Here is a 25,660-nt window from a genome sequence, read left to right on the forward strand (position 1 = left end):
TCGTATAACAACAAATAATATATTAACATATTGTATAATTCTTATTTAATATAATGATCATTTTTTCGAATAACATTTATTATAACATACTTTGAGTATGATGCTTATTTCCGATAATAAATAAATTGTATAACACAAATTCTGTCTAAAGCACAGTTAGAATAAAAACAAATTATACAATAAATTAGATCCATCATGTACCAGAAAAGTAGATTAGGTTAGAACTGTGACCCCTACACACAACGCCCTGCCAATAAATTAGATCCATCATGCACCAGAAAAATAGGTTGGGTTAGGTTAGAACTGTGACCCTTAAACATATGTACTGCTATCAGAAAAGTAGGTTAGGTTAGGTTAGAACTGTGATCCCTTCAAAAAAGAATAAAATTAATTCATGAAATGTTTTATACTGTTTGCTAGTTATATGATACTAGTCATATATCAATAGATAGTTATACCATATAACGGTTATTATAAATAAGTGTTATACGAAATAATGATTATACAAAATAAAAGTAGATATTTTGTGCTTATACCAAATGTTAATTATGTTATGTCAAATTAATGATTATCCTTTAAATATATACCTAACAAATGTTGTTATATCAAATGTTACTATACCAAAAAAAGTTATACCAATCATTACACACCCCCAGTACATATTATATGTACAATCTGACACCAACATAAATTAAATTTAAGTGTGTTGACTAGTTACAAAATAGACTTATACACCTACCAATTTAACGATATGTCACACTTAAAATTACCTACAATGTCAAATTATTGTGAATAGTAACATTAATAATTGTCATAACAGTTTACTATGATTTTCATCTGTAGGTTTATATATATTATATATATTGTGTGTCGTATTTGTACATAATAAGAAATACATAAAAATCATGAATGCCAGCATGAGTATATAATATATTACTATAATTTGTAACCACAGGTATCTCATTTGATATGTTTTCTACGTAACATTTACCTACATAAGCCATTTTTATTGCAAAACTTTGTACCAAAACAGAAAACAATGGAGGCTCATTAATTATATTTTTTTATTAATAATGACCAAGATACTGACATAAGGTACAGCGGGGCAAATCTCGACTGAGGGGCAAATGTAACTGATCCATATTTTCCATGTTTTACAATGTTTGCATTATTAAATAGAGTGTCCTCCGGTTATATATGGTAGGCGTGTTCAGTGGATACATGTAGAACTCAGCATTATATATAATAGTGTAGTGATAGAAAAAAAATGGATCAGTTACAATTGCCCCCCAGTCGAGATTTGCCGTACCTTACCTACTAACTATAATGTAGTCTAGGTATCGGTAGTAGTAAGTATTTGTTCACAGTTTAATATAAGCGCCGAAATGGTACATTATATACACTGTAAGTAATAGCAGAAAGTTGGGAACTCGCGTTCGATTTCAAGTAGGTTAAGTATAATAAGTATAGATACGCGCCTCAAGTTAACGTCTATAATACTTTTTCATTAAGCAATAAAGCTGCTGACTATAGTATAATGGATCTAAAGCTTGTTTTCGGCACATTTACCCTGCTGGAGTTATCTTTGCGTAGACAAGCATTTTTATACCTACCGCCACTTAACAGGTTATGGGCCGAGAAATGCAACTTATAGCTACATACTTATGTCGTGTCATACAAGAAAAAGTTTCTTCATACCTTGTCTAAGCTTTTTTTATTAATAAGCCTGTTAAAAGGTACCTACTCTTGCAGTTAACATTCGTATTTTCAAATAATTGAGACATTCTTAATATACTAATATTTATTACTATTTATGTGCATTTTAAATGCAAATAAACTAAGGTAATTAGCGACATAAATCGTTTTTTAACCCCTGTCGCAAAAACGACGAGGTGTTATAAGTTTGACATGTCTGTCTGTCTGTGTCTGTGTGTGTCTGTCTGTGGCATCGTAGCTTCCGAACGGATAAACCGATTTAGATTTAGTTTTTTTTTATTTGAAAGCTGAGTTAGTTGGGAGTGTTCTTGGCCATATAGGTTTCATGAAAATCGGTTTACTATGTCCGGGGTTTTTTCAAAATTTAAGTTTTGTGGTCAGGTTATTGGACTTCCGTTTATTTTAATTTTCATTCTCAAAGACTTCTCAATCCCATAATTTCAACAATTCCTCCATATCATCATATTAAAAGAGCATATATAACAGACAGGTATCAACAAGTAATAAGCAGCTTTTTACATAAGGAGACAAATTTTGTATTAAACATTTTCCTATAATTTTCCAAAATTACGTAGTAATAAAAATAATGTTTAATTTTTAGGCAACAAATTTTAATAAAAGAGGACTTTTCTTGCACATGGCTACATAGTTGGAAAGATTCTGATTGGCATGCCTTAGTAATGAACATAATTAAATCTACAAGCAGTCTTGTATATTACGTATTTCTAAGCAACCAATTTTATATGTAGGTACCTATTATAATTAATCGCTCACTATTTAATGGTCATGTTTATATAATTTATGTCATTAGCAAATGAAATAATACGTACCGTTAAATTTTAATGCTAAGAAAAGATCACATTTATATTAACAGATTAGAAACGTCAAGTGGCCAAAGTGATGTTTAAAGCCTGGCGTCCACTAGGCGCACCGAGTCGACCTCGTTAATAGGCTAGTTTCCTACTAGTCAAATCAGCTTCTTTTTATTTTAAACCTTAATGCATGAATTTTTCTTTTAACTAAATATTAATATATGCGTGTATGTAAGAAATCGAGTAACATACATACAAAAAATAAATAAAAAATCAGTCGAATTGAGAACCTCCTCCTTTTTTGAAGTCGGTTAAAAACTGCATCCATTAATTAGCGACGTATCAAATGTACTCTAAATGTACGATTCAACCTCAGTGGACGCCAGGCTTAATATTTACTTTGGCAAAGAGTGGCCTGACCATAGTAGGTACTGCGACAATATCAATCATCAATCCTCCCCGTTCTGTCTATTTGTAGCACGAAGGTTGAACAAAATGGCAAAGCAACGCAGAATTGCATATTAATACAATAAGGCGCCCAGCATCAGGGTAGGCTGATGGCATCATTTTGCTCTGGATTGAGCAAGTTGGCGTGCTCTTGTGTCTCTAACACCAAGGCTCATTTTGGGTCAACGTGCCAACCAAGTAAGTCGCAGAATTATTTTCGGTACTGACCCGCTAGCGAGCAGGAGACGCGGACAATCCGGAACTGATGTAAATAAATCTTCTCGTGCTTTGTGAAGGATCAGTTGCTGTCCGCAGATTTTTGTAGTGCCACTATGTCTTGTCTGTTACAGTCATAAGCTACTGTACAGCGTATTTGCAGAAGTCGTGTTCTCCATTGCACTCGACGCTGGGCCGGTGTGCCGAGTCCCAGATGCCGGGGCCGCAGCGCTGACACAATCCGGCCAGAGAGCAAGGAATACGAACCAGCTGCCGGAACTGGTGGAGTAGGCCCCGAGCTTTGCGCAGGATCAGCTGACCGTCCATGTACATCGCTGTAAAACAAAGATAAGTTGTGTTGGTAAATGCCTTGAGCACCAGAATCGTAGAAATAGTGTTGAAGCTCTGTGCGATGTTGTCATAGGCGTAATAGACCACGTGTACATGCCTCCCACACACGGAGCGCTACAGCGTGCGTGGAATTGCGCGCACCAGGCGTTTGGACCATAGCTTTATGACCATCCTTAATTGAATTAGTCGGCCTAGGGCACGACTGACTAAACCGCTCAACGAGTACATCACATAGGGTACCTTAAGGAACTGAAGAGCGACTTTATTTCATCTCTGTTGAGGCCCTGTGCGATGACGTCATTGGCGTGGAAGTAGTACAGTCAAGTGCAAAAATACGTATCGATTTTATCCGCTCAAAAATATGTACCGAGACCTTATTCCGCCGACATAAAGTGCTATGGGACATATTTTTGATAAGTTGTACGCACCCATATTTTTACACTTGACTGTACACCACAGTGATGCCCACTACAAGTACCGGCAGTAGTTGTAAAGCACCCCAACAATACATACTTAGCAGCTGAATAGTAGCATCCCAACAAACCTACCTTGCCTTCGTCACCCGAATCATAGAGGAATAAGTTTACCTATTCTATGGCAACATCTACACACACATACATACCTAATGAACTGAAGTGCAACAGCATCTCATCAGTGTTGAGGCCTTGAGCGATGACGTCATCGGCGTACACCGCTATGATGGCCAGGCAGAGGAATAGGTGGAAGTAGTCCGTCTGGTAGTTCGCCCAGCACGCTTCCCACATGCGAAGCGCTACGGCTTCCGTGAATTCTCGCTTGAAACATCTGGAATGGGACATTTTACCTAGAAGTAACTTCTAAAGTCAATGGTTGACGCAATAATTGTCAGCATCAAAAACATAGGCTGGGATAACTATACCCAGGTAGGTACTTCTGAGGTGTTCTGAGGATACAGATTACATGGGCAATATATGTATCTAAAGTGGGTTACTAATGTATTACCGAAAGTTATTTGCCAGATTTTCACATCCCAAACAATCTATCCCAAAAATTTAAAAGGCAACTCATCATTTCCCAACTTATCATGTGCCATATACATATTTGCCAGAATAATGATATCCAAATAAATATTTAGACATTTCCTTTCTTTGGCAATGTTCATTATATCAAACTTTAATTACTCAAAATAATTAATTGCCAACGAATATTATCCCAAAAGAAAAAAAGCCAAATCTAACATTTAGTAAAACATTTCTTGGGCATTTTTTATTTTAACAAATCTCGTTTACTCAAAATGAGCAGTTGACAAAAATAGAAAAAAAAACAGTCAGGCTCTAGTGACAAGTCGGACTCCGCGTCTGCTCCGGCGCTGCGGGTAAAGCTACTTTCTTAGCAACATTTTGTGTGGGGGTCGCAGTTCTAACCTAACCTAAACCTACTTTCTTAGCAACAGTTTTGTTTGGGGGTCGCAGTTCCAACCTAACCTAAACCTACTTTCTTAGCAAAGTTTTGTGTGGGAGTCGCAGTTCTAACCTAACCTAAACCTACTTTCTTAGCAACAGTTTTATGTGGGGGTCGCAGTTCTAACCTATTCTAAACCTACTTTCTTAGCAACAGTTTTGTGTGGGGGTCGCAGTTCTAACCTAACCTAAACATACTTTCTTAGCAACAGTTTTGTGTGGGGGTCGCAGTTCTAACCTAACCTAAACCTACTTTCTTAGCAACAGTTTTGTGTGGGGGTCGCAGTTCTAACCTAACATAAACCTACTATCTTAGCAACAGTTTTGTGTGGGGGTCGCAGTTCCAACCTAACCTAAACCTACTTTCTTAGCAACAGTTTTGTGTGGGGGTCGCAATTCTAACCTAACCTAAACCTACATTCTTGGCAACAGTTTTGTGTGGGAGTCGCAGTTCTAACCTAACCTAAACCTACTTTCTTAGCAACAGTTTTGTGTGGGGGTCGCAGTTCTAACCTAACCTAAACCTACTTTCTTAGCAACAGTTTTGAGTGAGGGTCGCAATTCCAATCTAACCTAAACCTACTTTCTTAGCAACAGTTTTGTGTGGGGGTCGCAGTTCCAACCTAATCTAAACCTATACTTTCTTAGCAACAGTTTTTTGTGGGGCTCACAATTCCAATCCAACCTAACTTAAACCTACTTTTAGGTTTTTAGGCTATTTTTCGGTTTTTAAAGATTATTTGACTCGTCATAATTATGGTATTTTCGTCAAAAGTGTTTACAGTTGGAAGCAAACGTGTAAGTAGTGTTAAAATCTGTTTGGGAAATGAAATTCGGTAAATGAAAACAATCATGTTAAAACACTTGTCAAAAAGTGGTTTTACATTGTGTGTTTTTAAAGAAACATTTTTTTACTAAACAAATTATTTGACAAAATAATTTTGTCCAGTAATTAATTTGACGAAAGTAAAGTTGAGCAAACTTTTCTAGTCTAAGTGAAACATTTGCGAAATTAACAGTTGGGGTTATAAACGTTGCATTACAACAGTTTGGGAAATTATCATTTGACGGATTTTAACGTTGTCAAATGTTATTATGGGAAAGATTGAGTTGACAAACGTGTAGTTGGCAAAATTCGTTTGGGAAATGAAATTCGACAAAAAAATCTTCGGTAAATTAAAAGGATCCCAATCTAAACCTATACTTTCTTAGCAACAGTTTTTTGTGGGGCTCACAATTCCAATCCAACCTAACTTAAACCTACTTTTAGGTTTTTAGGCTATTTTTCGGTTTTTAAAGATTATTTGACTCGTCATAATTATGGTATTTTCGTCAAAAGTGTTTACAGTGGGAAGCAAACGTGTAAGTAGTGTTAAAATCTGTTTGGGAAATGAAATTCGGTAAATGAAAACAATCATGTTAAAACACTTGTCAAAAAGTGGTTTTACATTGTGTGTTTTTAAAGAAACATTTTTTTACTAAACAAATTATTTGACAAAATAATTTTGTCCAGTAATTAATTTGACGAAAGTAAAGTTGAGCAAACTTTTCTAGTCTAAGTGAAACATTTGCGAAATTAACAGTTGGGGTTATAAACGTTGCATTACAACAGTTTGGGAAATTATCATTTGACGGATTTTAACGTTGTCAAATGTTATTATGGGAAAGATTGAGTTGACAAACGTGTAGTTGGCAAAATTCGTTTGGGAAATGAAATTCGACAAAAAAATCTTCGGTAAATTAAAAGGATCCCATCTAAAGTCTGTCGAATTTCAGATCAGGCCTCGTAGCCGAATGGCATTTCTCCGACGCGAAACGAAAACGAAACGCCACGAAAGGTAGTCTGTCTCTGTCGCGCCAATACGCAAGAGCAATAGAAATAGATATCTACTAGCGTTTCGTTTCGTGAGCGTTTATGCCATTCGCTACGCACTTGTATCTGTCTCATTCGGAAAAAAATTAGAGTGTACCTACACCAAATCTGGAACTGATACAAAGATGATGGTGTACCCAAAAGGTAGTGTACTATCAGCTGCAAAAGTGGATGACAAATTTATCAATGAATTCATTCATAATTTCTCCATGCAATTTTGCAGCTGATATACATAACGTTATTACTTACAATAATATCCACCGATGACAGAAGAGAAGTTCCATGGCGTCCACGTGCTTTTCCAAGTGTTTGTAGAAATGCGGTAACATTATCCTTATCAATTCACGTAGATAGCTCTGAAACACCGAAAATTTATTTTTAGTACCTACAAAGTTTCAGAACAAAGTAGGTAATCGAGTTGTCATTGTCGCCATACAGAAGTATGGTGGAGTGATGTTTCGTACCAACACCGACTGAGGGAAATTCTGAGCTTACACTTGCATGGCTTTAATCAAGCGCGGATCCAGCTTCGTGCCCAGGGGGGGGGGGTCACGTGGTCTATTTACCCCCATGACCCCCCTGGATCCGCGCATGGCTTTAATATTAGTGCAGTAGTAAACTGTGTACCTATAGCGAAGCGTCTGGTTGAGGTAACTGATGGAGACCGAAGAGCTGGCAACTTCCTCGCACAACACAGGCCTATTTTAGACATTATAGCTAGCTTTTAAGTTTAGTCTTAGTTTCTTATATAATTATATAAATATGTTCATGTAAATAAAGACTCTCTGACTAAAATACTTACAAGATTAATATCCATATCATTGTCCGTAGGCGTGCAAACAAATATGGCGCGCTGCATCAGCCCCACAAAACACCAGAAGGCTTCGGCTTCGCATTTTATTTCACAGAGAACGGGCGCCAGCAAGTCACTCATGCCTTGCGTGTAGCTGGAACCAAAAAGTTTTCAAGAGTTTTATATTAGGTTTATGTATATTTATTATGTAACTTCTTATGTAGGTAACTTTGTAAAGTTTTAGTAATATAACCGCCCACAATATCTCTGCTTTGCCTAAAGGTTGACTGGTAGAGAATGCTGTCTGGCATTAAGTCCGCCTTTTGTACTATAACTTTTTTCTTTCTTTGTGTACAATAAAGATTAAATAAATAAATAAATATTGAAAATCTACACAAAGATTATTTCATAGGAATATCTTGCGGAGTCCATAGCTATTGGACAGTCTATATAATAAATAAGTGATAAGTTTGCTAGTAGAATAATAGGTATCCGTTGTTATTTAAGTTTTATTTGGGTTTGTTGGAAAATAAAAGGAACTTTACTTTGTTTACTTTTGGTACAAAGGCATCAAAAAGAAGTAAAGGGAAGGAGGAGGGGAGGAGGAGAGGAGGAAAAATCTCAGCTGAATACGGCTTTGTGATTAAGATAACAACGAACAAAACCTATTTTCGTACTTGCAAATATCAATATTATTACGTAAGGAGGTACAGTCAACCAATTGGAACCCTAGGCCACTGTAAAACTATGTCATAATGACGTTATAAATCAGGTTGTAAGAAATCTCTTATACCTGCTTGTCACTTTGACATGGTTGTAGAGTGGCCTATTAGGGTTCCAATTGGTTGACTGTACCTATATTTCAGCCGCAATATTATTAAAAGGGAGCTTTATAAATTACACGATTACTTCTTAGGACCGGTTGCATTAAACCGTCTGTCACCGTTAAAGCGTTCGTTAAATTTTATTGTATGGGAAGTTCCATAGTCATCTGCTGCGTGATGATCTGACGATGATGTGTCTGTCAAATGTGGTTGATGCAACTGGCCCTTAGTTAAGTTTTGCTTGTACTCACCCTAACACAGGATTATATACAGCATAATTCAGCAAAATATTCTTCATTAGCTCTACATTATAATTGTTTTCTCCGGCAAAGAATGGATTTCCCCGATCTGTCCTCACTACGTCTTTCTCAATAACGCACTGCACATTCTTCCAAAACAGTGCGTATTGTTCCGGGGTCATCTTCTCCAGCCTTTTCCGGGTAATTTCTTCATATTCTCTAGTCCTTAATTGAAGAATAATTTCCCTTTCGTCATAAGTAGTATTATATGGGTAACAATGCAGCAAAAAAGGCCAGACTTCTCTTCGTAATTCCTTATCTAACCCTCCAAAGAAAACGCCTTTTCTCAAGAACAAGTCGTCTTCAATCAACCCCTTCCCATTCATAACTTTTCCGTAAAATATTTCAGGTGTGATTTTCGGTATCTTTCCTTCTTCAGGATGCTGCTCTGATTTTTGTACTTCGGGACGGCAGACCATGAAATGTCGATACGGCAAATTGGGCTCTTCTGATCCTGTAATGGAGTTTATATTGGATTAAGAGCGGTGATGTTTCTTGGGCGGCGTAAGTGGCGTAAAACATATAAGGATAATGGAATTAAGTACGGTCTTGTGTAGCCACTCCATTTACGAGCCAAAATGGGAAATAAGGGTCGTCGCCCCGATGTCCTTATTTTGTTGAGTAAAGCAAGGTCGGACGAAAGATTAAGAAATAATATTATTGTACCTTAATTAACATTGACACCTATATTTACTGTGTTTGTACATTGGTAGAAGTTAAAGGCTGAGAGATGAATGAACCATATTAGATGTGGGCTCTTAATTCGACCTTGTCTAATACAATATCATGTAGGAACAAACACCATCGTGCCAGCTGGTCTAATCCGCCACATGAAACTTTATGGGCCAAGTCTAGAAACCGGAGAAAAGGGTATAAGAAATTTCTTACCCGGCGCTCGCCTGATGTTGTGCAGCAGTGAATGCCACCGATGTAACACTTGTGCCAGATGGTCCAGACCGCCATGATGAAAGTGCAGGATTTTGTACTGCGATTCCCGAGACGCAACCACCAGTTGCCCGCACGTGCAGTTGTCGTCGTTGAAGAATAGCCGTAGGGATCGCATCTGACTCAGGTCTACGGAGAACCTGGTGGCAAAATAATTGAAGATTAGAGAAAAGATAGCGTTGCATTCCCCTATTTGATATACTTATTACTATTATTTTGACGACCGGTCTGGCTCAGTCAGTAGTGACCCTGCCTGCTGAGCCGCGGTCCTGGGTTCGAATTCCGGTAAGGGCATTTATTTGTGTGATGAGCACAGATATTTGTTCCTGAGTCATATGGATGTTTTCTATGTATATAAGTATGTATTTATCTATTTAAGTATGTATATCGTCGCTTATCACCCATAGTACAAGGTTTGCTTAGTTTTGGGCTAAGTTGCGATCTGTGTAAGATGTCCCCAATATTTATTTATTTATTTTATTTATTTATTAGATAGCATTATTATCACTGCAATCGATAAAGTAAACTCTGTCAAACAAGTCTGTCAGTAAATAGGAACAAAGAAAACTATAGGTATCCTTTTCTCTAGCACCCTAAAGAAAAGGATGCATATAGTTTTCTTTGTTCTTATTTACTGACAGACTTGTTTGACAGAGTATACCTCACACTATTGTGTTAGCCAAACCTAAAGCCATACTGGTATTAAGTGGAGTTCAAAGTTAAAATTTTCTATGACATTTTCCCTCCTTTGTTAAAACATGGCTTCCCTATGAGGGACTACACGAACGTCAAATCAATAACGAATATCATTGTGATAGTCATGATTAGTATCGAACAATGCCATAGGCAGGATATTTACTTTACGTCACCATAGCTTTAGCTTAACCTGGTATTGTTGGTATAAGTCAATTAATGTTATTTCAGTACATATGATGTTTTTCCCGCACTAGTTTGCAAACTAGTAGGTACCACCTTTCTTGTCAAATCGAAACTTCAGAGGGCCATCTGTACTGAAAAACGTCATACGATACGTACGTCAGACACGTGCGATAAAATCATTCGTAACTCGTGTCGTCCGTGTCGATTTAGAACACTGCCTTCGGTTCGGTCGTGTCATCATCATCACCACTCGTATTGAACTTCGTCTTTTCCGTACTTGTAGGTATCGTACGTAATGTACTAATTTTGGTACAGAATTATCATAAAAATCCCTCCCCGCGTTCGGCTGTTTGTACTCTGTGTATGTATGTTAACAAATCACAATGACTACTGAATCTGAACGTATTTTTATATGGTTTCCGTTTTCGACTAATCAATTGCCCCAGCTCGGAGGTCTGCCCCGAAAATAAAAGTTCGCAAATTGCGGGCATCTTTCTCGTCAGAGGTACTCTCATTAACGTAACTTGGGTGAAGGAGAAATAATCCCGAAATTGACGAAGTTAGTTTTTCATCTGCGGCCTGCTGCCTGCTGCAGCAACGATATCCTTAAATTTCCGTTCATTCCATAGCGTATCTAGGACAGACCGCCTAAGGTGTCCGAAGGTCATACGATATGTCAGGGTTACCCCTTAAAGTAGGCGACGGATCCAGCCAGCAATAATGAAATTCTCAACATTCTTCGAGAACAATCGCCGGCCGGATTATTAAGATAAAGAGCGCTCGACAGCATACTTAATGATGAGTTGGCGATGTCATTCCTGAAACTTCACTTTCAAGAATGACAAAGATTGAATATCCTCTTAGAGACCTCGAAGCAATTGTTTTGTTTTTGAATTTAAAACCATTTGTTGGAAAATGTGCAAAAATAATATCATCCTAGGAGATTTACCTAAAGATGATCAGAATTACGTATTTCCCAATGATAATGGATAGAGAGAACGATCGTCAAAAAGATCGAGATCCGATCCATTTGCGATCCACGTTTTTTGTACGAACCGGACCGTTACTATAGAGTAATAAAAAAAAGGAATGGTGAAATTAAGAAAAGCTTTGGATATAAATAGATAGTTGCCTAAATGCCTAAAATAGATATTAGCAATTTTCAAAGGTACCCCATTACCCTATACAGCTAAGATACTTATTAATAACTAAGTATATTGTGTATTAGGCATTTCATTTATGGCTTTCACAGCAAAACATTGCCACAAATATACTTTGAATTCTTGAAAAGAGTACGATGTTTGAACGACAGGCGGAGTGCCTTATTTGCATTGAGAATACATTTAACTTTTGTTATCAACTAGGCTTATTTCTTATTGTCGTTCGACGTTCTGTTAAAAGCCATTTTCATTCGGTTTTATACCAAATAGTACCAACCAAACAATGTTATTCTTCAACATTATGTTGCTGTATGTATCCATTTTTAGGGTTCCGTAGTCAACTAGGAACCCTTATAGTTTCGCCATGTCTGTCTGTCCGTCTGTCCGTCCGTCCGTCCGTCCGTCCGTCCGTCCGTCCGTCCGCGGACAATAGCAGTAACCGGTAGCACTAGAAAGCTGAAATTTGGTACCAATATGTATATCAATCACGCGAACAAAGTGCAAAAATAAAAAATGAAAAAAAATGTTTTATTAGGGTACCCCCCCTACATGTAAAGTGGGGGCTGATATTTTTTTTCATTCCAACCCCAACGTGTGATATATTGTTGGATAGGTATTTAAAAATGAATAAGGGTTTTCTAAGATCGTTTTTTGATAATATTAATATTTTCGGAAATAATCGCTCCTAAAGGAAAAAAAAGTGCGTCCCCCCCCCTCTAACTTTTGAACCATATGTTTAAAAAATATGAAAAAAAGCGCAAAAGTAGAACTTTATAAATACTTTCTAGGAAAATTGTTTTGAACTTGATAGGTCTAGTAGTTTTTGAGAAAAATCCGGAAAACTACGGAACCCTACACTGAGCGTGGCCCGACACGCTCTTGGCCGGTTTTTTCACCTTATTGCATTGTAATAAGGTGAAAAAGTGTATACCTATCTTTGTAGTACGAGTATACGATAAAGAAAGATATCAATTATCAAAGATATTATTTTATGATCTACCTATATTCCACCTAGATTATTTTTGTAAACAGTGACTAAGTAGGTACAGTCTATATGGTGCGTAGAGATTAGAGATACAGCTAGATAATCTTGAATGATCATTACTACAACCTACATTATAGCTTGCCTGTAGTAAACTCTAAGGTCTCTAAGTTAGTAGACTTAACCAGGGGGCCGATTTTTGAGTCTCACTGTCACTAAAATACCGGTTGGAAACGGTGAATTGCCTACTATTTTCAGTGACAATTTTCTGAATTCGAACGCCGTGAGACTCAAAAATCGGCCCCCAGCCCCTGCCTCATCTCATGAGCTCATGACATGACTGTACCAAATCACTTACATTTTTCCTTCGGTTTGGAGTACTCTGAAGCATTCTACTAAAAATGTTTAGTATGTATTAAAATTGATATTTAGTATATGTTTTTTTTTTTATGAAATAGGCAGCAAACGAGCAGACGAGCCGCCTGATGGTAAGCAGTCATCGTCGCCCATGGACATAAGCAACATCAGGGGAGCCACTTATGCGTTGCCGACCTTTGAGAACCCTAAATACCTGCTTCTTGAAGAAGCCCATGTCATAGCGCAAGGGAAACACCTTAGAAGGTAGCTCATTCCACAACTTGCACGTTCTGGGCAAAAACGAGCGGGAGGCCCGTTTGTTCTTGGTTTGCCAAGTGTCGAGAAAGTGAGGATGAACTTTGTTTCTTTGGCGGGAGGTGCGGTGATAGAAGCGCGACGGTGGCACCAAGTCAAAGAGTTCATCAGAACATTCCCCGTTGTACAGACGGTAGAACAAGCACAGAGAGCCAACATCTCTCCGAAGGCTAAGAGGATCTAAATCGGCTGTGAGATCGGGATCGCCAACAATACGAATTGCCCGACGTTGGATAGAGTCAAGTGGAAGAAGTTGGTATGTTGCCGATATATATGTTTATAATTATTATAAGTACCTAGTCGTACTAAATATGTAAGTAATTACCTATGAACTAACATGTGTAGTACGAGTACCTACTACATACTTATGTGCCTCATAAAAATAAAGTTGGAATCGTAGCGTAGGGGCCAATCACGACTGCATAATAGTTACGTTTTACTTTATACAGTTAAATGTTAAATAGGTACATGTGAATACATGCAACTTAGATGTGGTACATGTGGTTTTCGTATCGTGTAACGCGTCCGTCCGATAGCAATGCATACGTTGCATTATTAATGAGCATAGCCACTTTAATGAGAAATCGATTTTATGTTACGAACGTAGATTTCAGATTTAAGTGTTGTTGATGATGACCTAATAGTTATTTGTTATACAAGGGGGCAAAGTTGTATTTTAACGCCGAGTGTGGAATTGAAAAACGAGCAAGTGAAAGGATTCTATAGTTGAACCACGAGCGAAGCGAGTGGTTCGAAAATAGAATCCTGAACTTGCGAGTTTTTTAACACACGAGAAGTAAAATACATTTGCACCCGAGTGTAACACAAAACTTTTCCCCTCACAATAGCGAGGAAACTACAACACAAAAATGCGTTTATCACTGCTTCCAGCAGTTCCACAGGTGGTAAATCATCTTTATTACTAGATTCACCTACTTTTATCAATTTTGAAGCAGTTTATTTGACTTTATTCAAGGTCAAATTACTTTACCCACTAGTGGATAAAATGCGTTTTTACCCGCTGATATTAAAGGACAAAACACGTGTTTAAGAGCTAGTGAGGGGAAAAATTCAATTCAGCCTGTCGACTAGGAGCTTACTTAAGATGATACGGTAGGGGTCAATTCTCCATACAAACGCTCTCGACTATTTCCTCCCTGGTTTTTGAAGATAGAGCAATGATTTTTTCAACACAGATTGTTATTATTTTTATCTGTGTCGGACCATTTAGATTTTTTGATATTCTGCATTTTAAAGATTCTAGAGCATTGGCTTGATTGTATGTCGTATCGTGAGGCAGCTCCGACACCAATTCGCAACGAATATTGTTATTTTTGTGTTAACGCGGGTAGTCGAATGTAAACAAACCATTTTAGTATCAATCGCAGATGATGTCGCGAAACATGACAGTTGTTATTGATTTTATTTTGATTATTGGTAAAAGGCTTTTGGAACGTCAAGTGGTTTTAACTTGGGTGTTTTCGGCACGAGGTGGCAATATTGTTGAGATTTAAAACGTCAATTGATTACTTGGAAATTAACGTCACTTTGACGGTAAACGGAAATGTGACCTGACCGCTCTGAGCGGGGATGGTGGGGATTCTTGTTTGAATCATGCCATAAAAAGGTTGTCAGATTCTTGATTCAACCGCGCTAGAGAAAGGTTGTAGATTCTTGATCAGACCGTTGTAGCTTACGGACGTTGACCACGCTCGTGCCAAATTCGCCTCGTTCCTGAAGGCTTATACCTGAAGGATTATTTCGATAGCTTATTGAATCTTATCGCTCTTTAACCGTTTAACTAAGTAAGTGTTCTATCTCAAGTGTTATTGTGATTAATAAGAAGTCTACTTTTGTAATAACCAAGATATTGTAATATGACTTGAAAAGACGTGACCCTCCGGGTTTCTTGCCGGTCCCAAATGGGATACCCTTCTGAAAATTAAGAGGGGACTGAATTCTTCCCGGGAAAGTGGCGTAGGGTTAGAACCGGTGTAGCTTATTTGAAAATAAAGTCTTAACCGTTTTCATGTTGTTTCTCATTTCTGAGCAATCCGTCTTTACTAGAGCAATCCTTATTGATTTTTGGCACTGAGTAATAAATAGAGGTTAGGTTAGGAATGGTCAACGTGGTCCAGAGTTTATTTCATGAAATGGTAGCATGCGAGTGTAGCTGTGAGGTAAGCAATACACGAAGAACCACCCCACGCGCCCATGCCGCTCATCCTTTGGCCATCCATCCCGAACAGGCGCCGCCGCCAGCCGGTGGCCCTCCGTCATCAGAAAGTGGGATTCGATGCGAGTTCTTCAATTGCTTACACAGCTAACATTGGCAAATTCCTGGTTGGTATTTCCTAACCTAGACACGTGGTAGTAAGGTCACATGTCTAACCTTGAATGCAGGTGAGTGCATTTCATTGTGTTATTTGGTGTAATAGTTGATTGCTATTTGTGGAAACTTTGATAAGAATGAAAACGTAGTGTCATATTACATTTTGAATTTCGTAGTTATTGTTTTGGCTAAAATTATTCAGTGATTTTGCTCATAGAACAGATAAAGATCCTTGTTCTGATTTTGTTAGTTTCACAGATCCTTGTTCTGTAACGCTGCGTAGTTTAATTTGACAAGTTATTGCCAGTAATGCCCCCTTAATGTCGTGATCTATCTCGGATTGTTCATTGTGTGAAAACACATGCTACGCATATGAAAATTTACGTTACAGTGTGCAGCCACAATGGAGTTTGGAGCCTTGGAGTCTACACAACGTGTGGTATCTGAGGGTCGTGTGTGCCTTCACGCTGATGTCACAGAGGCTGCACAACACTGAAAATCTCCAGCGCAGAGAGAATGAATGAAAAGGACAGGTTTCGTTCCTATGGTTTATTTTTGTATTTTGTTCAGAGTTTCATGGCTAAGCAATCTAAGCAAAGCTTTTTCATTTAGTGAAAGTTTAAAAACAAATACAAACACGTGTTCCCACTTGTTTGTGCATGGATAAAAGATAAACAGTTTTTGAAGTTTTTATTTTAGTATGAGAAAGTAATTGAGTCCCATATTTCAGACATGCCGCCGTTGTGTGCTTATTTGTGAACTTCTTTCCCTTTTTACTTCAGTAAACGATGAAACTGATACCGAGTAAATGATGCTTTCAGTAATGGCCAGCTGTGATAAACCACGTCGTGCTTCACTGCATCTGCTGCAGCAGTGGCAACTGCAGCCTGGCGCCTTCGTTCCTGAACTGGTCTTCGCGAGGTGTTCATTGGCTTCGACGTCTGCGTCGAAGCGACGAATGCATACACCCTTGGACACTGATGCTTTCAGCTGGTGAGCAGTTCCCATTTCGTTGGGATAATGTTGAGATTTTTGTTATATTTAGATTGAGAGTTCAAACAAAACGAAGCTTTGTGTTGCTAAAGTAAATTGATTTTTTTTTGGTAAACATTAGTTTGCAAACGAAGAATGAAACTCGTCGTTTTCATGGTTAACGTAATTTTTGTTTTGTGCCATAATGCTATGGGTTGCTTTGGCTCAGACTGCATACACCATTACAATCTTTCGTAAACGTAGGAGTAAAATTCGGATCTATTTTTCCGTTTCTGTACGGCCACGACTGTGGGTGGCGTGCGTTTGATTTGGTGGTGTAATCGGTCGATGTTATGGATACCGGATGGAGGTAGTCCATATTGATGTGATGAACACCGGATAGAGGTGGTTCATATGTTGCTGTGTGTAATATCAGCTGTATGACGTGTGTTAAGTTGCAGGATGGATGCAACTGTTAGAGCACTGTAACTCATTACTTTGATTCTGATTTAGTGATACTTTGATCAGTGAGATCAACACGTTGAGTTTCATTCGACTTTTGTTCACTTATTTTGGTACCTACATACAATTTTGAAGAAGTTGCTTTGAACTAAAAAGATAAAACGAAAACTGGTAAAGATTACTTTTTGATCATGTTTTTTAATTAGTCTCATGATAAAATAGTAGTGAAAGGATTTTTGATTATGGCAATTTATATTGCGCAAAATTTGAGACTTTATGATATCACCTAGAGGTTACTGATGTGTGCGAGTCTTATGGGGTTCCAAAGATTCTTTATTCTAATTGTGTGATCGTTTAATTCATAATGCTCAGTTCACGTTGTCATGCTTAGTCGTAAGCGTAAAATTCCGGGAATTGATTTGGCCTTGTGTGTCGCACTGCCGGATGGAGGCAGTTGTTTGTATGGTCACCGGATGGAGGTGATCACCACCTGATAGAGGTGGTTATTGTGATTCAGTTTCTAGCTGTAGCTTAAAGTTATTGTGAGCATTATGGACTTGACGATTGTAAATTTGAGACGATTAAATTGGGATCATTTTGAGATTCTGAAAAATCAATTGTGTGTAGACACTTGTTATTGTGACAATTGATTTTATTTGATGACTTTAGAGAGTAAAATTTTTGGAGTCAGGAATGACCGAGCAATTATACTCAGATTTTGGGTCAGGTGTGACCGAGCGATGTGATACTGTGCTGTGTGTTTTGTTCTAGATGCGTACCCACACACGAGGACGTGTGTATCGTCAGGACGGCCGTGTCGTATCGTGAGGCAGCTCCGACACCAATTCGCAACGAATATTGTTATTTTTGTGTTAACGCGGGTAGTCGAATGTAAACAAACCATTTTAGTATCAATCGCAGATGATGTCGCGAAACATGACAGTTGTTATTGATTTTATTTTGATTATTGGTAAAAGGCTTTTGGAACGTCAAGTGGTTTTAACTTGGGTGTTTTCGGCACGAGGTGGCAATATTGTTGAGATTTAAAACGTCAATTGATTACTTGGAAATTAACGTCACTTTGACGGTAAACGGAAATGTGACCTGACCGCTCTGAGCGGGGATGGTGGGGATTCTTGTTTGAATCATGCCATAAAAAGGTTGTCAGATTCTTGATTCAACCGCGCTAGAGAAAGGTTGTAGATTCTTGATCAGACCGTTGTAGCTTACGGACGTTGACCACGCTCGTGCCAAATTCGCCTCGTTCCTGAAGGCTTATACCTGAAGGATTATTTCGATAGCTTATTGAATCTTATCGCTCTTTAACCGTTTAACTAAGTAAGTGTTCTATCTCAAGTGTTATTGTGATTAAATAAGAAGTCTACTTTTGTAATAACCAAGATATTGTAATATGACTTGAAAAGACGTGACCCTCCGGGTTTCTTGCCGGTCCCAAATGGGATACCCTTCTGAAAATTAAGAGGGGACTGAATTCTTCCCGGGAAAGTGGCGTAGGGTTAGAACCGGTGTAGCTTATTTGAAAATAAAGTCTTAACCGTTTTCATGTTGTTTCTCATTTCTGAGCAATCCGTCTTTACTAGAGCAATCCTTATTGATTTTTGGCACTGAGTAATAAATAGAGGTTAGGTTAGGAATGGTCAACGTGGTCCAGAGTTTATTTCATGAAATGGTAGCATGCGAGTGTAGCTGTGAGGTAAGCAATACACGAAGAACCACCCCACGCGCCCATGCCGCTCATCCTTTGGCCATCCATCCCGAACAGGCGCCGCCGCCAGCCGGTCAGGTACGTTTTTAGGGTTCCGTAGTCAACTAGGAACCCTTATAGTTTCGCCTTGTCTGTCTGTCCGTCCGTCCGTCCGCGGATAATCTCAGTGACCGTTAACACTAGAAAGCTGAAATTTGGTACCAATATGTATATCAATCAAGCCGACAAAGTGGTGAAATAAAAAACCGGCCAAGAGCGTGTCGGGCCACGCTCAGTGTAGGGTTCCGTAGTTTTTCGTATATTTCTCAAAAACTACTGAACCTATCAAGTTCAAAACAATTTTCCTAGAAAGTCTTTATAAAGTTCTACTTTTGTGATTTTTTTCATATTTTTTAAACATATGGTTCAAAAGTTAGAGGGGGGGACGCACTTTTTTTACCTTTAGGAGCGATTATTTCCGAAAATATTAATATTATCAAAAAACGATCTTAGTAAACCCTTATTCATTTTTAAATACCTATCCAACAATATATCACATGTTGGGGTTGGAATGAAAAAAAAAACATCAGCCCCCACTTTACATGTAGGGGGGGTACCCTAATAAAACATTTTTTTCATTTTTTATTTTTGCACTTTGTTGGCGTGATTGATATACATATTGGTACCAAATTTCAGCATTCTAGTGCTAACGGTTACTGAGATTATCCGCGGACGGACGGACGGACGGACAGACAGACAGACAGACATGGCGAAACTATAAGGGTTCCTAGTTGACTACAGAACCCTAAAAAATATGAAATTAATACAATTTAAATATATGTTATTGAACCATAGAATGCCGTTCGCTAGTTTGCAGGTGGTACAGCGACATCTAACGAAAAATGTGGACATCAAAAAATACTTATACATTTTACGAAAACAAGTCATTGCCCAGTTTGCGGGGGTAACAGTGACATCTAGCGAACGACAGCGAACAACTCTATCGTTGAGTTTCCTAAACATATCCTATGTACATTGGGTTTCTCAACAATAAATAAATAAATAAAATTTACTTTTTCTTTTGACTGAAAACACCGTGTTGATAACCTCTCTCTCCTCCCTTTCTTCCCTTGGCATCTGGCTGGCTTCCTAAACTTTGACGAGCCATAACATAATATTAAAAATGTAGGGGCTAAGTTTTGATTCCCATAGAAAAATTGAATTACGCGCCATTTCCAGTGCCAAGTTTCGATTGATCGTCATAGTTGACAGACGTCAAAAATACAACGTTACCTCTTTAGTTTTCTAACAGATGGCGTTAGTTATACAAAATAGTAAACGATGTTTTCTTACTCCTTAGAATCCTAACAGATGGCGTTAGTAGTACAATATTGAACACAAAACTGAGATTTGATTTTTTTTTAAATGACAATAAAATAATATTTTTTTACAGATATGAAATCTAGATATGAATATAAATTACTATGTTTAACCACAACTTCATAGGCGTGATAGTTTTTTCAAAAAATGTACCACAAGGTTCGGAACTTTGTCGACTATAGGAGAGCTTCGCTACCGCTCGCCCTGATAAGTAGGATACTGAAATCTTCTTTCTTCGTTGAGCCATCACAGCAAGCACCTACACTTCTGAAGGCGCTTAAGTCATTTTTGCTAATAAAAAAAAAACCACAACGTTCTATGAACATTGGTCAAGTGCGAGTCGGTTTTCGACTTTTCCATACAAAGAACTCATGAGCGCCTGAACGACTATGATGGCAAAGTTAACGTTTCGAACTTTCAAGACTTTACGTATATATCTCGGAAACGATAAGAGATAGAGCAAAATGGACTTCAGATTTGGGCTTTCGGTGGCACAAATTCTATGTTTTCGTCAACAGACACCTTTTTTTGGACCGATTTGAATAAAATTTTGCTCAGTCAATTTATAAACGGTCTTAAGCGCCTCCTTTTTAGTAGGAACTTAAGTCATTTTGTACAAATGAAAAAAAAATTGAACAAGTTCTAAAAAGAAAAAGACAGAAATGAATTTCTTTATACCTGTCCAACTCGATTACACAATTTTAAGACGTTTAGTAACTACTTGCAGCGGCAGTGAGTGAAATTCGTAATCTGAGTTTTTTTCTCTTAAGTCCGACTTACGCTTGACTGTAGATTTCTAATAGGTTTTCCTGTAATCTACATGGAGAGGGCTATCTCGTGTATTTTTTTGAAAATTTTACGCTAAGTAGTTTCGGAGATAAGGGGGGAATGGTCATTTTTTGCTTATTTTCTTAAATTACTTCTAAATTACCAAAACAAAAAATATAAAAAATATATTTCAGATGCTGATAAAATGCTCTTTCATTTGATATGTAACACAATATAGTTTTAATAACTTTGATTTTTAATTTTCAATTTTACCCCCCAAAAGTGACCCCTGTGATTAAATTTCATTTAATTAAATTACATGTCCGTCTTTGGGCCACAGGTTTACATACGTGTGCCAAATTTCAAGTAAATCGGTCCAGTAGTTTCGGAGAAATCGGCTGTGACAGAGGGACAGACAGACACGCGAGTGATCCTATAAGGGTTCCGTTTTTCCTCTTTGAGGTACGGAACCCTAAAAATAAAAAGTGAGAAAAATGTTTTATTATGGTACCCCCCCCCCCCTACACGTAAAGTGGGGAGTGATTTTTTTTGTCATTCCAACCCCAACGTGTGATATATTGTTGGATAGGTATTTAAAAATGAATAAGGGTTTACTAAAACCGTTTTTTGATAATATTAATATTTTCGGAAATAATCGCTCCTAAAGGAAAAAAAGTGTGTGTGTCCCCCCCCCCTCTAACTTTTGAACCATATGTTTAAAAAATATGAAAAAAATCACAAAAGTAGAACTTTATAAAGATTTTCTAGGAAAATTGTTTTGAACTTGATAGGTTCAGTAGTTTTTGAGAAAAATACGGAAAACTACGGAACCCTACACTGAGCGTGGCCCGACACGCTCTTGGACGGTTTTTTTCTTAGACTTTATCTGTCTATACGGAGTTATGTCTTTGCTAATCCATACTAATACTAATATTATAAATGGGAAAGTGTGTGTGTCTGTTTGTTTGTCCGTCTTTCACGGCAAAACGGAGCGACGAATTAACGTGATTTTCTAAGTGGAGATAGTTGAAGGGATGGAGAGTGACAGGCCTCTTTTTGTCTCTTTCTAACGCGAGCGAAGCCGCGGGCAAAAGCTAGTAGGTAATAAAGTGATTGATTTGTCAACCTTAGCAGGTTGTGATAAAGTCTATTGTTGGGATGGTTCCTTTATACTTATCTAAGAATTACTTCTAGTTACAGACAATTCTCCTAAGCGATTTTCTGGGCTTCATTGGTACACTGACGGCATTATAAGGTGTTACTGACCTTCGACATTTAATCGGCGCGCGTCTCTGTGGCACCGGTGAGCTCTGCACACTCTCAGGGAACACCAGGTTGTGCTTCAGCGCCAGAAATTCCGGAGTGCTCATCCAATTGGGGTTGCCTTCGTCGCACGAGCTCATAGAGAGCGACCTTATAAACTTGTCACCAGACACCGAGTCAGGAGTCAAATCGATGTTCTCGACAGTCGGATTAGCAATAGTTATGTTGACTGATGTCATAGACTGCGACCTCACGTGTTTATCAAACATAAACACATCATCCTTGTTTTCATCTTTCTCAAAACTACCGAAAACGCTATCTTTGGTCGAATCTACGGTCTTTACTGTAGGTTTTGAGCTGGATGTCAAATCATCTTGCGTAGTAGTTTCATTCTGCGTGTATCGCATATCATTAGACTTAATACTATGTTTGTCGGAGTTAGAATTAATACTGGTTGTTTCCGAAGAGTCTGAAAATGCATTTTCGTTGTTAGAATCGATCTTTTTATTTGAGTCCTTTGGTTTGGTTTCTTTGGTAGTTTTGCGTAGTCCCAATTCATCGCTCGGACTTGTTTCTACGGCTGAAGGGCATTTCTTGAGCGTAGAATTAGGTATCCAGTTTAAGAATAGCGTGGGTCGTTTGGCATTGTTATGTTGATCTGTAAATACCTTGGTAGTGACAGTTAGATAGCCTGGATGGTGGATAACATCGAGCTCATGCCTCGCGACAGTCGGAGGATGTACGCACACGTTGTTTTTGCAGAACAATATTTCATTGTCGACATAGTCGGGCAGTTCTTCGTAGTCCTCGAACTCCAGTCCTAGGAAGTAACTCGAGGCCCTTTTCAACAGTTCGGGAAGCGGCATCATTCACATTTCCCGTTTACGTTATCGCGAGCGACCTCATCGGAGCGCGGCTGTGTGTGTACTACGCGCATAAACACCTACGCTCTGATAACAGTATTGATCCGTCGAGAATAGCGGCCCGATGTGACAGCTGTGTTTACCGTCCGGACCCAAAAGAGCGTAAGCGTGCGGTGTTCTTGAAATGTATTAGTACTTCTTTACCCATCGTGTGTTGTACCACTGACACAACTGGAAACATGCTGAAAACCTTTGTTTTACAATGCGTACCGCCTTTCGGGGTATCCCTGGAAGGACTTGATTAATAAATGTTTTTTAATTGAGAACAATAGTAAAAATTACGATACAAGTGCGTAAAAAAGGAAGTTCGAAACGAGTGGCGATAGATTAAAACACGACCGAAGGGAGTGTTTTAAATCGACACGAGTTCCGAATTTCCTTTTCGCACGTGTATCGTACGACGTTTTTCAGTACAGATGAGCCTCCGAAGTTTCGACCTGGCATATAATGAACCACTTCTCGCACTAGTGCGTAAAAAAAACACCATCTGTACTGAAAAATATATTTTGCTAGGACTTTTAGCTTTCCTAAAAATCCTACATTCAAAGTTTTAAAATATACATAGATACCTACTTATAGATACTGACAGACAGCCAAAACTATAGTTATTTGTTAATTTTGTTATACAAGGGGGCAAAGTTGTATTTTAACGCCGAGTGTGGAATTGAAAAACGAGCAAGTGAAAGGATTCTATAGTTGAACCACGAGCGAAGCGAGAAGTAAAATACATTTGCACCCGATTCGAGTGTAACACAAAACTTTTCCCCTTACTATAGCGAGGAAACTACAACGCAAAAAATGCGTTTATCACTGCTTCCAGTAGTTCCACAGGTGGTAAATCATCTTTATTACTAGACTCACCTACTTTTATCAATTTTAAAGCAGTTAATTTGACTTTATTCAAGGTCAAATTACTTTACCCACTAGTGGATAAAATGCGTTTTTACCCGCTGGTATTAAAGGACAAAACACGTGTTTCCGAGCTAGTGAGGGGAAAAATATCTAACTTCACTGTAGGCAATAAAGTCTGAATATGTCAAACAGCTTTGAGGAAACATCTATAGGTGAACCTACCTCTACCCTATCTAACGCAAAACTATAATTTTATTAAGTACCTATCTTCGTGAGGCGTCGGCGCTGCTCTGTTATATTTAGTTTTTGCTTTTGAGCCTTGTAGTAGTTGTACTCCTTGTACAACCGTGTTAAATTAGATACCTACCTAATTGAGAATGACGACTGAACTGAAGGTGGTTCGTGGTCATGTGTCATGTATGAATCGAAACTAGAATTATCTACCAACTATATGTATACCGACTGTTTGGTACTAGACTTGTACTATTATATATTCTGTGGTACTAGCTGTGCCTGTGTCTATAAGTCTGGTATATACTACTACATTGTAAAATTTGTAAACCCCAACACGTGCAGTACCTAAGTACCTAACTAGCATTGTGACGGACTACTTAGGCAAAATTCCAACGCACGGAGTATTTTTTAACCTCTTCATTAGCTTAGTACCTATAGCGGCGGCATCTCTTTCAGGTGCCTATATTCACCTAATTGTATTATTGAGTGTGTATGTAGTTATGATGTTAGATTCTATAGCCTGCTTATATGTATAAATAGACACCTACACAAACAGGTAGGCAAATTGTGGTTTGGTAGAAAATAGTGAAGAGTCTCCGCTATTTTCCCCGGAAACCAGTGGCTCTCGCGTCGCGTATACACATACCCGGGTATTTTCTAATGAGCCGCGGTTCCCGCGGTGATCCTACCTAATATTTTGTTAAAATGATATCGTATAGGTACGTTTATAACAATACTAGCTTTTGCCCGCGGCTTTGCTCGCATTAGATTTGAAAATTGCGGAATACTCCATACAAATTTCAACCCCCCATTTTAGGGAAGTGGGGGGTTAGAAAGAGACAAAAGTCGCCTATATCACTCTCCATCCCTACAACTATCTCCACTTAAAAAATCACGTCTATTCATCGCTCTGTTTCGCCGTGAAAGACGGACAAACAAACAGACACACACACACTTTCCCATTTTTAGGGTTCCGTAGTCAACTAGGAACCCTTATAGTTTCGCCATGTCTGTCTGTCCGTCCGTCCGTCCGTCCGTCCGTCCGTCCGTCCGTCCGTCCGTCCGTCCATCCGTCCGTCCGTCCGTCCGTCCGTCCGTCCGTCCGCGGATAATCTCAGTAACCGTAAGCACTAGAAAGCTGAAATTTGGTACCGATATGTATATTAAATCACGCCAACAAAGTGCAAGAATAAAAAATGGAAAAAAATATTTTATTAGGGTACCCCCCCTACATGTAAAGTGGGGGCTGATATTTTTTTTCATTTCAACCTCAACGTGTGATATATTGTTGGATAGGTATTTAAAAATGAATAAGGGTTTACTAAGATTGTTTTTTGATAATATTAATATTTTCGGAAATA

The 25,660-nt window shown here is 38.3% G+C and overlaps 1 protein-coding gene across 1 annotated transcript; it reads right to left on the reverse strand.

Annotated features, from left to right (window-relative positions):
• Window positions 1–616: 616 nt before the first annotated feature.
• LOC125233066 (TBC1 domain family member 16) lies at window positions 617–23,237 on the reverse strand. The gene is made up of 7 exons (XM_048138919.1): window positions 22,294–23,237; window positions 9,659–9,855; window positions 8,723–9,224; window positions 7,657–7,801; window positions 7,104–7,210; window positions 4,165–4,346; window positions 617–3,526 (listed from the first exon to the last, which is right to left on the reverse strand). The coding sequence occupies exons 1-7, from the start codon at window positions 23,157–23,159 to the stop codon at window positions 3,333–3,335; spliced, it is 2,193 nt and encodes a 730-aa protein (XP_047994876.1). The 5' UTR covers window positions 23,160–23,237; the 3' UTR covers window positions 617–3,332.
• Window positions 23,238–25,660: the final 2,423 nt, after the last annotated feature.

This window comes from Leguminivora glycinivorella, chromosome 14, assembly GCF_023078275.1.
Source record: "Leguminivora glycinivorella isolate SPB_JAAS2020 chromosome 14, LegGlyc_1.1, whole genome shotgun sequence".
In the NCBI taxonomy this organism is placed as follows: Eukaryota; Metazoa; Arthropoda; class Insecta; order Lepidoptera; family Tortricidae; genus Leguminivora; species Leguminivora glycinivorella.